The sequence below is a fragment of the Oryctolagus cuniculus genome, chromosome 18 (genome assembly GCF_964237555.1).
Source record: "Oryctolagus cuniculus chromosome 18, mOryCun1.1, whole genome shotgun sequence".
Taxonomy (NCBI): Eukaryota; Metazoa; Chordata; class Mammalia; order Lagomorpha; family Leporidae; genus Oryctolagus; species Oryctolagus cuniculus.
Window position 1 is genome coordinate 55710703 of NC_091449.1, and position 15555 is coordinate 55726257.

At 50.0% G+C, this 15555-nt stretch overlaps 2 protein-coding genes across 4 annotated transcripts in view; one reads left to right on the forward strand and one right to left on the reverse strand.

Annotated features, from left to right (window-relative positions):
- LOC127491335 (zinc finger protein 19) overlaps positions 1-15555 on the forward strand; it is a 96393-nt gene that overhangs the window by 25812 nt on the left and 55026 nt on the right. The window lies entirely within an intron of this gene.
- On the reverse strand, positions 3000-15387 carry CHST4 (carbohydrate sulfotransferase 4). 3 transcript variants are annotated; one of them, XM_070063577.1, is made up of 2 exons: positions 15150-15387; positions 3000-5317 (listed from the first exon to the last, which is right to left on the reverse strand). In XM_070063577.1, the coding sequence occupies exon 2, from the start codon at positions 5296-5298 to the stop codon at positions 4129-4131; it is 1170 nt and encodes a 389-aa protein (XP_069919678.1). In that variant the 5' UTR covers positions 5299-5317; positions 15150-15387; the 3' UTR covers positions 3000-4128. The 3 variants fall into 3 exon arrangements, with proteins under 3 accessions (XP_069919678.1, XP_002711719.3, XP_069919677.1); XM_002711673.5 differs by lacking the exon at positions 15150-15387 and adding an exon at positions 14915-15023; XM_070063576.1 differs by lacking the exon at positions 15150-15387 and adding an exon at positions 12732-12805.

Genomic DNA, 15555 nt, shown 5'->3' on the forward strand with positions numbered 1-15555 from the left:
CCTCCGCGAGGCTTGGTGTGGTGCCAGGTGCATGATGGGTTCTCGCTGGATCCTTACTGACACTGGTGTTTACTTGGGCGCTCTGTCTCCTATCCCTGCATGGCATGCTCCCTTTCTTCCAGTGTGGCTCTGCCCAAGTATCACTTCCTCTGTGAAGACAGTTTATTGTTCTCCACACCCCAACGGACTAAAATGTCTGTTGTGTTAATTGCTGTATCCGCAGCACCTGGTGCCCATTAAATGTGTGGAGTGAGTGAAGACACCCTTTAGCTAAATACTGTATTAAGTCTCCATGCTCTGTTAGGTACTGCCTTCCTGCAGTACTGCATTTAAAAATGAGCCTTTCTCTTAAGGACCGAGGGTCTTGCCGAAGCAAAGCATGGCCCATGAGAGAATGGCCAGTGTTTTGGGGCCCCTCAGGTGTTGTCCATCAGAAGCTTGTAACTAGCCTATGTCACTCATGCATCTCCATTCCGTCGTTTGCTTTGCTGGTTTGTGAAAGGAATTCAAGAGTCATGATCATTTACATAGCAATTCACCTTTATACATACTTACCATGGCTTGAATCATGTGTTAAATTTTAAATACTTTTGGGGAAATGTGTTACATACAATACAGTGGCTGATTTTTGTGCAGAATTCGTCAGAAAGTGACTCTGAGCCGGTGCTACGGCTCACTAGGCTAATCCTCCACCTTGTGGCGCCGCCCGGGTTCTAGTCCCGGTCAGGGTGCCGGATTCTGTCCTGGTCGCCCCTCTTCCAGGCCAGCTCTCTGCTGTGGCCAGGGAGTGCAGTGGAGGATGGCCCAAGTGCTTGGACCCTGCACCCCATGGGAGACCGGGAGAAGCACCTGGCTCCTGCCTTTGGATCAGCGCAATGCGCCGGCCGCAGCGCACCGGCCGCGGTGGCCATTGGAGGGTGAACCAACGGCAAAGGAAGACCTTTCTCTCTGTCTCTCTCTCACTGTCCACTCTGCCTGTCAAAAAAAAAAAAAAAAGTGACTCTGCCTGTGTCTCTCCATGACTACTATTCGTAAGTTGAAAAATAATACAGCTTTAATGAAAATATATTAAAATTTGGCAATTGCTGTAATTATATGCTAAATGAAGCCACATAGTTACTGTAGATAGAAATGTAGTTAAATTGAGTTGGAATCAACCTTTTCCTTTCAAAATTATACTTTTTTCCACCTTCCAAAAAACTGTTCTGGGATGTTGAGAACCTCGTCTTTCTTCCAACTGCAGGGTTTGAGGGTAGTCTTTTTTTTTTTTTTTTTTTTTAAGACATCTGTGGATGCCGTGAAATTAAGCATTTGAAGCCATTTGGTTTACTGTAAACTTGGGAGAGCTCATTCCCTAACCCTGAAATTTAGCACTGAGACATATTTTTAAAAAGATGTATTTTTTTATTTGAAAGTCAGAGTTACAGAGAGATAAAGAGTAAGAGAGAGAGAGAGGAAGGAAGGCAGGCAGGCAGGCAGGCAGAATATCTTCCATCTGCTGGTTCACTCTCCAAATGTCCATAATAGCCAGGGCTCCATCCAGAAACTCCATCCAGGTCTCCTCTCTGGGTGGTAGGAAGCCAAGTACTTGGACCAGCTTTTGCTGCCTCCCGGCTGCACTGCCAGGAAACTTGATTGGAAGCATGGAGTAGCTGAGATTTGAATCAGGCATGTGGGCATTCCAAGCAAGGGCTTAATCTGCTATGCTATCTGCTCACCCTGCTAACTTTATTATTTATTTGTTTTTATTTGAAAGGTATAGACACAAATAGAGAAAGATATTCCATCCACTAGTTCACTCTCCAAATGCCTACAATAGCCAGGCCTGGGCCAGGCCAAAGCCAGGAGCCTAGAATTCAATCTAGGTCTCCCACATGGGTGGTTGGGACCTAAATACTTAAGCCATCATCTGCTGCCTCCCAGGGTGTGCATTAGTAGGAAGTTGGATTGGAAGCAGAGTAGCTGGGACTTGACCCAGTCACTCTGATATGCCGCTGCACCAAAGGCCTGCCCCAGAAGTTGCTGGTTTAAAACCGTCCATTGGAGGCTGGTCTTTCAGAGGGGAAAACAGAGATGGCTGTTTTCATGATCTGTTCCCTCACTGACCCTCCTCACTGTGTTCACACTGCTCTCTGCTACCCTAGCCTAGCCTTGGGGAAATTTTACTGTTAGATTGTTTTGGAAGGTCAATAGAGGCAGGTGTTTGCCTGGGACATCCTCCACTCCTGAGGAGTTCCTAGACTGGATTTGGATGTCAGAAGAAATCCCTTTAAAGCCATGTGAACGTTAACGTCCACAGACCCAGCTGGTAGAGATGCTCACGTATCTTGGGCAGCAGGGCAGCCGAGACACCATGCGTCAGAACTGAGTGGGAGAATTCTGACCCAGCCTCCAGAAGGCTGGCTGAAGTGAGAAGCACGTCCAAAGGCGGAAATGAAATGAAGGTGAAGTGGCATAACTGTACTGAGAAAGTCAGGACTCAGAGGCCCACAGAACTCCAGACACACACATGCATGCACACCACACACACCCACACACCCACACACCCTTCCTTCTTGGCTTTCCAGCCTCGTCACAGCCCGGGGGGCAGGATTAAGTGGCAGACACTGAGCAGGTGCCACAGTGCCACCTGTGTTAGAACAAGACAAAGAGTGTTGCTGCCTGTTGCCAGGCTGGCCAGGAAAGGGCCCTTGGGGTAGCCTGATGAACACACACATCCCAGTCTCCACACTGGAGACTCTTAAGTTCAGCAAATTTGAGGTAGGGCCTGGGAATGTGCCTTTTTAAAAGGTAGACAGCCAGGTCTGGGAGCCACTGCAAAGACTGGGAGAAATAACATTTTTTTGTTCGAGGCAGTGACCACCAGCAGCAATTACATGAGAGCTGGGGACCTAGGGCGATGCAAGGGAGTTTTACAACTTAGGCCTCTTTCTGTGACTTCTTTGGTAATTTTAGAAGTCTTTAAAAAATATTTTAAGAGCAAGAGAGAGACAGCAAGCAAGTGTGCCACCATCTGTTGGTTTATTCTCCAAGTACCTGCAACAGTGAGGGCTGAGGTAGACCAAAGCTGGGAGCCTGGAACTAAACGTGGGTCTCTCACGTGGATGGCAGGAACCAAAGTACTTGAGCACTTGATGCCTCGCAGGGTGCATAATAACAGGAAGCTGGGAATGGACGCAGAGCTGGGACTCAAACCCAGTCGCTCCAGTATGGGATGTGGGCTTCCCAAGCAGTGTCTCAACCATTACACCAAATGCTTGCCCCTCTGCCACTTTTTAAGAGGAAACAGATTTAAGTCATCGTGTGATACCAAACACTGAATTAGCAATTTTTATACATGTGGGTGAAAGATAATATCAAAGGTAGAAAAAAACTACAAAGGTGATTGATTATTATGTTCTTGGGTTAGGGCATCGTGTGAACGAGCATTTACTTCTAGTAATTAGAAAGCATAAGAGGGGGCATTCCAAACCGAATCTTATTTTGGACTCTGAATATTACTGGATTGGGCAGCTTCCCAGGTCTGAGTCCTCTATGTGATAGGCAGATGCAGAGGGGAAGTGATGTCCGGTACCAGTCCAGCCACCCTGGGAACCTAGGAGCTTGCTCTGCTGTGTAGGAGCTCTGTTCCATACTCACAGCACCGATGGCTGTGATGGCCAAGCTCACAGGTAAGCATACAACTCCATGGTAGTTTCCTTCCATGAATCCCAGGGCTGGCTCAGAGTTGCTGTATCTGAGGAATGTGCTGGTGAGGTTTTTGGTGAAAGACCCCATCCTAGTTTTCAGTGTCTCTGTCCTTTGCCTTTGAACAAGATGTGGGCAGGGAGGCTTATGTATTTACGCCACTGCTTGGTGTCCCTTGGGCATCCAGGCCATGAAGTCTCTGAGGTAAGGACGGATAGGAAGGTCATGAGAAGAGGCAAGTGCCCTGTTTTGGTGGAAGGTGCTGCTCGTATAAGGTCCATGAGTCTTTTTTCTAGACAGGAGCGTAGACACAAAGTTCCTCTGCCAGAGCACGTGTGGGTGCAGCTCCTGCCCACCACGTGTACCTGAGAGGACACAGTGAAGGCTCAGAGCATTCAGAGGGCATGGCTGAGGCTGGTGCCAGGTGGGGACTGAGCCTCGTCAGACCTGTTGGTAGATTTGCTCTGAGGGCCTCCAGGTAGACAGAAGATCCAGTGACAGATTTTTCTGTTCTTGTTCAGATCTGACCTGGTGGTAGCCCAGTAAATCCATGGTGTCACCACAGACTTTCTGAATTTGAGAAACCTTTGTGTAAGGCAGGGACCAGCGCCAGGCCTGGGACACATTGATGGCGTCCCTGGCATTTGTATGGAAGGCATGCTCACCCATGCCCTTGCCTCTGGTGATGTTATGCACCCAGGTCTGGAGATGGGGCAAGAATCTCAACCCCACGTAGTCATACATTCGGGACGTCTGGACCAGGGGGTCCCGGACCAGGTCCTCATAGCGCATGAGCAGGTAGCGCTGCTTCAGGGCTTTGGGCAGGGACAGGATGGCCTTGAAGATCTCCAGCTGGCTCTGGCAGATGATCTGCATTGTGTAGTATGGTTGGTCCTCCTTCTTGATCTTTTGCCAATGCTGCCCCATCACAATGTGGCTGTCAATCATGAGTTCTGCCACTGTGTGTTCTCGAGAACGGAACACAGCCCGGGGATCCCGGACCAGGTGCACGATGTGCAGGTTGAGGGAAGGGTCTGTCAGCAGCGGGTAGAGGGACTGCAGGTTGAAGAAGCGCACCTCCTTGAGCACCACGTGGCTGTAGGAGCGGCAGGCCTTCTCCACTGCCTCAAAGGGCTCTCGATTGCACAGGAGCTTGCAGTGAGCCTGGGAGATGATCTTGTCCCGAGGGAAGACGTTACAGGCAGGTGGGGAACACAGGGCCCGGCTGTGGTCCCAGTGGAAGACACTGGACAGTTTCCGGGGCCCTGGTGACATGTAGGCATCAAAGACACTCATGTCACACAGAAAGACAGAGCGTATCAGGTCCCGCACTGCCATGTGCAGCCTCCAGGGCGTGCTCTGTGTGAAGGTCATCCACACGTGCCAGGCGGGCTCCATCAGGTAGAAGACATCTGGGTGCTGCCCGAAAAGCTGCCCCACAAAGGAAGAGCCTGAGCGCCACGAGGACAGGATGAGCACGTGCATGGGCTTGGGCTCCTCCTTCCTGGACAGGGAGAACGAGTCCTGGCTGTACTTGTGGAACAGGAGCACAAAGAGCACCATCTGGGAAAACAGGAACAGCAGTAGGCGCACTTTTCTGTGCAGCATCATTGTGCCAGTGTGGAAGACCCTGCAGAAAGCAGCAGAAGGGCCCGAGTTACAGAGCAGTTCTGGTGGCTGCCTTCCTTCCCCTCTCCCAGAGTCACCCCTACCCAGGAGCCATGTAGAAAGCCAGAACCTTCCCGCAACAGCACAAACCCCTCTGCAAATCTTGCTCCTGCAGTTAGTGTGTCGATCAGTTCATTTTTAAGGCCTTCAGTGCTCCCTTACTGGTCTTTCTTTCCCTTGACCCGATCAAGAATACCTGAATTCACTATACTCGGTCAACACAGGGCCCGTGATGGGCACATCTCCTTCACTTAGGCCATCTGGCAATGCCAACCCTCAGTCTGACCCAAATCTTGGTTGAATACCTTGTGATTCTTCCTGAAACTGAGGGAGATAAGCCAGCCTTCAGGGAACTGCCTTGAGGCCATTGCTCAGCCCTGCCCCCACCTTGAAGGAGCGCACCACTAGGCTGAGTGTCTTTCCCTCCCCCACCTTAAGCACAAGACTTTCCACTCCAGTGTCCAGATTGACAGGGCTACAGACCATGAACTTGATACAGTTGTGTCCTCAGTGGCAGAGCCAAGTGCCCATGGCACCTGTCACCTGATTTCTTCTCGCTTGTTCTCATCCTGTGGGACCAGGGACATATGGAGCTGATCCAGTGCTGCATCTTTGTAGGTCGCAAACCACCTGAACCTATTTGAGCTAGATCATGCTTTCCTGCCCAGCTGACTCTGTATGAGTGTAGCAAGCCACCTGAGCTGCGTGGTGATACTTGTGGCCTGTTTGCCACTGTGCTGCCGCTTAGAGAATGCTTGCCTGTTTGACACAGCCTACTCAGGGCTGCTCAGTGTGGTTGGGGGGGGTTGTACACTGCAGCCTTAGGAGACATCACCTCATCAAGAATTTAGATATCTATTATAATTTTTTTTCCTATGATGGGTGTCGCTCCCCGTCTTCGTGGAGGAACGACACAGGACCCTGTGCTGTTCTTTTGTCTGCTCGGCCCTCCCCGGGTTTGCTGCTGGTTCTTCCCGGGTTGGCTACCGACCCTTCCACCTCCGTGGAAGGGCGGTTCCCCCTAGCCACTTTCCCCACTTCTGCGGGGGAGCGGCACACCGCTGGTCGGCTCTCTCGGGGGCTGCACAGGTGTTCCTTCAGATAGATGTTCCTCTTAGATGTTCCTGGTGCATGTTGTCTCTCTCCTCCTTTATAGTCCTCTTCCACCAATCCCAACTCGGCTGCCCACACGCCGAGTACGCTGCTCTCCTCCAATCAGGAGCAGGATCAGCTCCTGGAGGTCATCACTCAAGTTGGCAAGAGGCAGCTGCGTAGAAGCTGTTTTCTCCTCTCCCAGTGCCATATTGTGGGAGAGCAGATGCATAGAATAAGTCTTAATTCCAGTAACTTAGTCTAGTCCGAGTTGCTCCCAGTTGCTCCCCACAGATCCCCCTTTCTTTTTATTTTTGGCGATGATACGCGCCTGTCTTCGGTGCCCCGCGGCACACACTCTGCTCTGCTTGCTAGAGTTTCCCACAGGTGCTTACAAGCCTACCAATCAGGCAAACCGAATCCAAGCCCTCTCATTGCCGTCTTGTGGGGAGACTTATTGGTGTTGGTTCGTGCCTATCTTCGGTGACCTGCAGCTCATACTCTGGTCGAGCTGCCTGCTGGTGCTTATCGCCTAATCAGGCAGACTGAATCCAAGCCTTCTCATTGCGATATTGTGGGGAGACTTATTGATGTTAATTCGTGCCTGTCTTCGGTGACCTGCGGCGCATAAGCTGCTAGCTGCCCGCAGGTGCTCACCACCTCCTTAATCAGGCAGACCGAATCCAAGCTCTCTCATTGCCATGTTGAGGGGAGGCCTTATTTTTCTCTATTTCTCTATCTCCGGGCATTCCTATCTCTCCCATTTTACTTCTATCTGCCAGCATTCCTATTTCTCTCATTTTACTTCTAAACTTCTGTTTCTCTTATCCCTGCGGCTTCCCGGCGCCCGCCCCGAGGCTGCTTCTCGGCGGCTTCCCGGCTCTGAGCCGCTTTAGCCCACGCTTCTCTCATCTGCGCGGCTTCCCGGCGCCTGCCCTGCGGTGGGCTCCCGGCTCTGCGCGGCTCGGCTTCGCGCTCACACTCCGCGGTCTCCACGCCCTTCGCGCCCGCACCACGGCCTCGCGCTAGCCCCATGTTCCCTATCTACTCACGCCCCGTGCTCTCTGCACGCGGCGGCTTCCGCGAATCACACAGCGTAGCTCACGTTTCCGCCGCTGGCATTCAGTCCAAGTTCCCCGGACTAACCTGGCGAATTCCAACCTGGCGGCCCACGTCTCTGCCTCTGGTTCCAGATTTTCGCCTTTTGCTCCCTGGGCTGACTTGAAGAATTCCAAGCTGGCTTACGTCTCCGCCTCGGCCTGCACTCGTGGCTTCATCCTCCCTAACATTTTTCTCTACCCGGTATGTTTCCCTAAGTTTTCTTCCAACAATATTCCTCCCTCATTTCTCCTGGCTTCTCCCCACAGTCCGTGTCCGAGTCTAAGTTTCTTGCTTTCACTTTAAATCCTAACTTCTTTCCCACGGTCCGTATCCGAGTCTATGCCTAGGCTTTCAATAGCTTCTTCCGGGACCTTTTCCGTCTGGCTTTCCCCTAGGCTCTTTGCTAGTCTCTCTCTCTGGTATTTTCCCACTTCTTCCCGTTTCTTTCCTCCTAGGTTTCCTATCCGAGTCACGGCACCATTATGTCGCTCCCCGTCTTCGTGGAGGAACGACACAGGACCCTGTGCTGTTCTTTTGTCTGCTCGGCCCTCCCCGGGTTTGCTGCTGGTTCTTCCCGGGTTGGCTACCGACCCTTCCACCTCCGTGGAAGGGCGGTTCCCCCTAGCCACTTTCCCCACTTCTGCGGGGGAGCGGCACACCGCTGGTCGGCTCTCTCGGGGGCTGCACAGGTGTTCCTTCAGATAGATGTTCCTCTTAGATGTTCCTGGTGCATGTTGTCTCTCTCCTCCTTTATAGTCCTCTTCCACCAATCCCAACTCGGCTGCCCACACGCCGAGTACGCTGCTCTCCTCCAATCAGGAGCAGGATCAGCTCCTGGAGGTCATCACTCAAGTTGGCAAGAGGCAGCTGCGTAGAAGCTGTTTTCTCCTCTCCCAGTGCCATATTGTGGGAGAGCAGATGCATAGAATAAGTCTTAATTCCAGTAACTTAGTCTAGTCCGAGTTGCTCCCAGTTGCTCCCCACAATGGGTATTTGGCATTGTAGTTAAGACTTCGCTTGGGATACCAGTTCTACTCCTGAATCCATTTTCCTGCTAATGCATACCCTAGGAAGCAGCAGCTGATGGCTCAAGCAGTTTGGTCCTGGCCACACATGTGGGAGACCCACATTGGGTTCTGAGCTCCTGGATTTGACCTGGTTCAGTCCTGGCTGTTGTGGGCATTTGGGGAGTGAGCCAATTGATGGGCTGAAGTTGGATCTCCATCTCTCTCTTTCTCTCCCTTTCAAATAAGTAAAATATTAAAAAAATTTTTTTTTCTGTGGGCAGTGGTAAATTAGTCATCTTGATCCAATAAGAAAATATATTTAGGGTAGTTTTCTAGTTGTAATGTGTTAAATATTTAGAGAAGGGTTTTCGTTTTGTAACCCACAGAAAGGCACATCAAACTCTGACAACCCAGACCTTACTCGCCTCACAACCAGAGCTTGCTTTGTGTGGGAAAAAAAAAAAAAAAAAAAAAAAGCACAGTAGGGGCTGTGGCTGTGGCTTAGTAGGCTAAGCCTCCGCCTCTGCCTCCGCCTCCACCTCCACCTGTGGCACTGGCATCTCAAATGGGTGCAGGTTCTTGTCCCGGCTGTTCACTTCTGATCCAGCTGTCTGCTTATGTCCTGGGAAAGCAGTAGAGGATGGATCAAGTGCTTGGGCCCCTGAATCTGTGTGGGAGACCCAACAGAAGCTCCTACTTTTGGCCTGGCCTAGCCCTGGCCACTATGGCCATTTGGGGAAGCCAGTGATTGGAAGGCTTTTCTCTCTGACTCTCCCTCTCTCTGTAACTGCCTCTCAGATAAAAAAATAAAATCTTAAAAAAAAAAACAAAAACCAAAAAAAACCACTCTGTTACTAGGGCCACGGTAGGAGATTTAAACTCTTTCCTTCATGATCCTGGATCAACTTTGGGGTACTTCCTGACATCAGTAATGACTGAGAGACATGATAACTGTAACAAAAGGGCATAAATATAGTAGCAAGGAAGTGCTCTCTTCCTGCTTTAAAAAATAAGAGTGACTATATTTCCAGAAAGTAATTGGAGCTGGGTTTAGGGTTTGCTATTTTCCTGGTGACAGATCTTACTGCTAATGTTAGAAAAAGTTTTGAATGGGTAATATGAGTAGTTAGATGGTTCAGATCATTTTGAAAAGCGTCGTCATGGGTGTTAGGTCCACAGACTCAGAATCTACAATTAGGTGAGACTCTGCAGGCAGGGAGAAAGCTTGCAGCCTGGCCTGTCATAACTCAGCTCCTCAACGTGAGGGCTCCAGAAAGTTCCTGGAAAGTGGATTAAAAGATAAGTCTATTTTGCTGCAAAAGTTTTGAAATCCAAATCCATGAATAGTATTTTCATGACTTGTACTCTCCATGAAGTGAAGTAGTTTTTTTGTTTTTTTTTTTTTTTGTTTTTTTTTTTTTTTAAGATTTATTTAGAAAGGCAGAGAGAGAGAGAGAACTTCTACCTACTGGCTCACTCCCCAAAGTACTTGGGCCATCATCTGCTGCTTACCAGGTGCGTTAGAAGGGAGCTGGTTTGGAGGTGCAATAGCTGGGACTTGAACTGGTGTTTTGATACGGGAAGCAGGCATCCCAATCGGTGGCTTAACCTGCTGCACCACAATGCCCGTCCCCTCAATAAACTTTCTGAAGATTTCTCTGTGGGTGGATTTCAGTTTTTTGGCACTCACATAGACGTATTTTAATTTCACTTCATTTCCCACAAACATTTTGAAGTGCCCCCAGAGTGGACGGGGGAAGTCTTGTGTCCGTGGGAGAGGTCTGCAGCGGGAAGTGAGGAGACTGCCAGTGGGGCTATGTGGAAAGAAGGCAACGATGTGTCTTTAAGGAGGACACAGTATTTTTCCAGGGAAAAGAACACCTAAGAATCTTCCTGCTACTGAATTAGTTGCTTCATCTTACTGATGAACAGCTGGCATTTACCCACCACTTCGGTATACTGCACAGCACAAAGTCTACTTCCAGCACGTGCCCCCCTGCCCATTTCCCACTTCACCTCCAGATAGCAATAGGACTACTTTATAAAATGGGTCCTTTTTGCTGCTTTATGTACACACAGGCAAATGCAAACATGCATGTATTCTCAATGTTTTCCCTCTTCAAAACACAAAAAATAGTAAGCTTAGCAAATTATCCACACTGTGCCGCCCCCTCTTGTCTTTGCTTGTCCCTGGGTCTGGAGGAGCTCTTCAAGGCAGTATCAAAGTGTGTCCTTATTCCTTCTTTACCAAGCAGCATTCTGCTGTATGGATTTGCCACATCTTATTTAACTGTTTTCCTCATTGATGGCCTTTTGGGCTCTTTCTAGTCTTAGCCATGTCAGATGTTTTAGTAATGACCTATATATTCACACACCATTGTACATGTATGTAGCATAAATCCCCAGAACTGGAATTGCTGAATCAGAGAGTACCTGCATCTGTAACTTTGATAGATCTCCTACCCGTGTGGCCTTCATACTGGCCATAACCCATTCTCTCTGTCCAGAGCCCCAGCGGCATTAGAGAATGGATTTTAGGGGAGGAATATGCCAGCCACAGATGTGACTCAGAGTTTAGAGCTTGTTTCCCAGAGAGGAGGGTATGTGTGCTTTGCCAGCTCATGGGCTTCCCTTGGAAGTCCCCTGAACTTTCTGGGAAGTATGTAATGACCCAGCGAAACGTTGGGTGACAGTGGCAGAAAAACCCCTTCTCTTCCATCCATTACAACAATGCTCTTCCTCTGGGTGAGCCAGAAGGATCCAGTGAGGATCATCTCTCCTTCATGGCCAAAAACCACTTTGCTTTATGTCAGGGAAATGTCGACAAAGGGTAATTCCTACCTTGTAGTCTTGTCCATGTTGAATTAGAACAGGACCAGCTAAGACAGGTTCCTAGGTCTTAAACCTTAAGCCCAAGTGGAAATGATTAGAAACCAAGTCTTTGTTCTCATGCCTCAAGGATGCCACTCCAAGACTGAAGAGGTGACTTTAGGAGAAGACCTTACTAGAGACGTGAGCATGAAAAGGTTTGGAACATAGAGATAGGAAACAGTGGAGCAGAGGAGAGAGGGAAGCCAGAAATGAAGAGCCTGGCCTGTTGAAAGGAATTTTATAGGCAGCTCCTATAATCACTCTAGGAAAAAGCTAACATTTCCTGAGGATTAGGAAAGTAGACCTGTGCACACTCCCTCCCTCCCTCCCAGCTTCAAGCCAACCCTGCATCCTGTGTGGGGCTCCATGACTCTGCTCCCTTGCCTGCCAACTGCTCCTGGCCTCAGGCCCATTCCCTCTCTGAGCTGGAGGTGAGCCTCCTAACTCTGTCCCCAGCCACTCCCAGTCATCCATGGCGCTCAGGAATTCCTGTGGAAGCCCTCTGACTTCCTCCCCTGCTTGTTCTTTCCATGAGGGCCTTCCCTGGGCAGAAAGAGTATGCTTTTGTGATGGCATACCACCCCTGGACACTGGGCTCTGGAAACATCCTGGGCCTGGACAGCACCTGCAGAGCTGACCAGACAGCCGGGGACGACTCTCGGGGGTGTCTCTGCATCGAGCGTGGTCAGCAGTAGACACTGATGCTCCGGAGGCCACTGCAGAAATGTGGTGAGGCAACTAATCCCTGTGCTGGACGAGGCTCGGGGAAGAAGGCAAACTCTTCATCTGCATCCTGGAACCCCTCTCCCGGTGCCGGCACTGCCCTGGGATGCTCGGCTCTCCCCATCATCCACTGCTGCCAGAGAGGATTTTTTTTTTTTTTTAAAGAACAAAGCTATCACTTCATTCTGTCACTTCCCTGCTAAAAATCCTTCGCCAACTCTCCAGCATTTGTAGAAATAAATCAAAACCCCCAAGCCTTACACCTCAGGTTCTGGATGGCCTGATCTTGATTTCCTGTGATTCTTCTCCTCCACTAGGTGCCAGACTTAACTTTCTGTTCTTTCACACTTGCCCTGCTGCTCAGGAGCCCTGAGGCTTTCGTGAGCCTGCCCTCTTCCTCCCAGAGTCTGCTCCCTCTCAGGAATGGCTTGTACTGCAGACTCTGCACCAGCATCCCCCCTGCCCCGCCCCCGCCCCACCACCCCCGGCAGGAAGCAGCTGTCTGTGAAGGTCTGCACTGGGCTGCTGGAACTTGCAGGAAAGCCTGTCTGATCTCGCAGGATAAATGAATAAGTCAGTAACCTGTGGAGCCTGGAAAGAGCCATGATCATTGTTGACAGCAGATGACTGAGTTCCTTCCTTCACGATGTAGAAACCTGCCCTTTCCAGAATGCGAGGACAGTCGTTAGGTTCAGTTATTAGAATTTAGCGGAGTGTTCAGCACATCACCAACACCGTCTCAGTTACGCAGAGCAAGGTGTAGTAAAGTCTGAGGCCTCAGTTTGATGCAATATGGCACAGTCCAAAAAATAGTTGCCACACTGAGCATGTATTAATTCAGACTAGGGAAGAAACCCATGAACATTATTTTTAGAAAATGTTAAAAAAAAGTAAAGGCCCCAATGTGGGATAAGAGGCTACCTGCTCTAAGCAGCTCACTTAAAAACCCCACGTCAGTACATTCTAGAGCTGTCACCCCCACAGTAATTTAAAAACACACTGCCCCAGTGATGGGTGAGTGGTGGTACTATCTCAGAACACGAAGGGCAGACCATCCCCAGAGAAGCCTGAGAACCACAGGATCTTAACAATGTCACCAAAGAGAGCAGGTGGGAGCAAAGGAGAATCATTATATTCTTGGAATTGTATCTATGCACTATGTTGAATCTGTAAAAAATTAAAAATACACATTGGGGCCAGCACTGTGGCGTAGCAGGTGAAGCTGCCACCTACAGTGCTGACATCCCATATGTGTGCCGGTTCAAGTCCTGGCTGCTCCACTTCTGATCCAGCTCTCCGCTGTGGCCTTGGAAAGTGGTAGAAGATGGGCCCCTGCTCTGTGTGGGAGACCCGGAAGAGGCTCCTGGCTCCTGGCTTCGGATTGGTGGAGCTCCAGTCGTTGCGGCCAGTTGGGGAGTGAACCAGTGGGTGGAAGACCTCTCTCTCTTTCTCTCTCTCTCTGCCTCCCCTTCTCTCTCTGTAACTCTTTCAAATAAATAAATAAATCTTTAAAAAAATTAAAAATACACTTTTTTAAAAAATCATCAAAGGAGTAGTGATAAGGGAGAACCTACACTAGGCAAAGGGACCATGAAGTCCCCCAAATCAGCCCTGTGTAAGGTTTTAGGAACAAAATGGGGGAATTCTCAAGGAAAAAAAAACCAAACAGATATCAATTTAAGAAATCTGGATTCCAGCCACCCAGCACATTCCTAGTGAGATTATGCCCTGGTGAACAGAAATTAGACATGGCAGACACTGGCTCGCACAGAGACTGGAGAATCACTGGATCCAGTGATCATCACCCATAGTCTGTAGACCTGGGACAGCTGTGCAACCAACCCCTGGAGCCAAGGGTGTCTTGAATACCAGTGCTGTCTGGTGCCAAGGTCAGTGCTGGGCACACAGTAGGTACTCAAGAAACATCTAGCAGTGATGGACTGAGTGACATCTGTAGAATGCTGTTTACTGTTTTGAGGTGCCCTCATAGACCCAGGAAGGAAGCATTTGAATTTTGCACGTATGAAAATATTCCAGTCCCAATGAGAAGTTCCAGACTTGACCAGGGCCACTTAAGATGGAAGAGTCTCCTGCCTTAGCATAGTTGCTAGCCCTGTAACTTAATTATATTTTACCTCTGCATGGCATTCCGCAATTTTCAAGGTCTTCTTGGGGCAGTCATGAAAACAATTCAGTTAGGAATTTAGGACAGTCAGGAGCCACTCCTCCCATTTTTCAGGATTAAGAAACTGAATTTTAATTGATGGCTGTAACAACATTGCCTGGAGCAGGACCCAGGTCTTTTGGGTCCCAGGTTGTTCAATGACCGCACTACACCTCACCTGAGCTACGAAACAAACCTGCAGCTGACTGCACCTCCTGCCTTCCCTTCCCAGCAGAGATAGGGGAGAAGCTGTAGGAAGTACAGCAACAAGAGCTCCAAAGTCAGGACCTGACCAAATCAGAGGCACCAGGGAACTGTCACAAAACACACATCAGAACAGCACTCCCCACGTCTGGCTCTTTTGGGTTCTTGTAGGGTTGGAGCCGGTGTGTGTGTAGAGGGGAGCTGCTGGTAGGCAGAGTATTTTTTTTCCACCCCAAAGAGTCCCCTGGTTCATTCTGATTCACCCTCTCTGGGTGAGCCCCCTTCCAGCATCAAAATCCCCAGTGGAGCTGCCAGAGGTTGTGTGGTACTCTGGCTCCCTCGGCCCTGGGATCCTGGCCCTGCACTGGAGGTGAACACAGGGAAATTCTCTTCTTACCTTGCTAAGGGCTTCAGCTTCCCCACTGCTGAGAGAGGCTGGCTGCCAGCCGGCCTGTGGACTTCTCTGCTCTGACTCACCAACCCCCTCTGGGCTCCCTCCTCTTCCTCCTCCCCACCCCTCCTCCTCCTTCCCTTTCTCTTCCCCCTCCTCCTCCTTCTCCTCCTCCTCGAATTTTGCATACCCATCCTGTGTGGCTGCCCTCTCTCTCCCTTTTGCTGCAAAAAGGACCCACCTTGCAAGGCAGGCTGGAGAAAGCCCTTGCTCCTGGGGAGCTCCAGCCTCAGCAGCTTGAACAGTGGCGAGACGCCAGGGTAGGAAGATTCTACTGCAGGTGGGCTGGGAGCAGCAGAGGAGGAGGCATTCTCCCCAGGGGCTGGAAGCTGATCCTGGAATGTTCACTCCTCAGAGGCAGCCATGGAGGTCAACTCCCTTAAGGCAGAGTGGAAACAGAAAAAGATCCTTGGAAATGAGGTTGATAGGAGCATTGCCTGACAGTAACAGCCTGAGTGCTCTGAAGATCTTGACTCTTGCTGTTACTCTTATCTCTGAGAAAATGTGAACATAACCTCTGCATGGGCACCTGCTTTACTCGCCCCACCCCAGGTCTGGGAGGGGGTTACATTTCTCAGCCTCTGTGT

Coding starts and splice junctions, on each gene's coding strand:
- CHST4 (XM_070063576.1), bottom strand. CDS start 12,760: ATGATCATGGCTCTTTCCAGGCTCCACAG. Junction 5,318..12,731: donor GCTCTTTCCAGGCTCCACAG/GTTACTGACTTA, acceptor TGCTTTCTGCAG/GGTCTTCCACACTGGCACAA.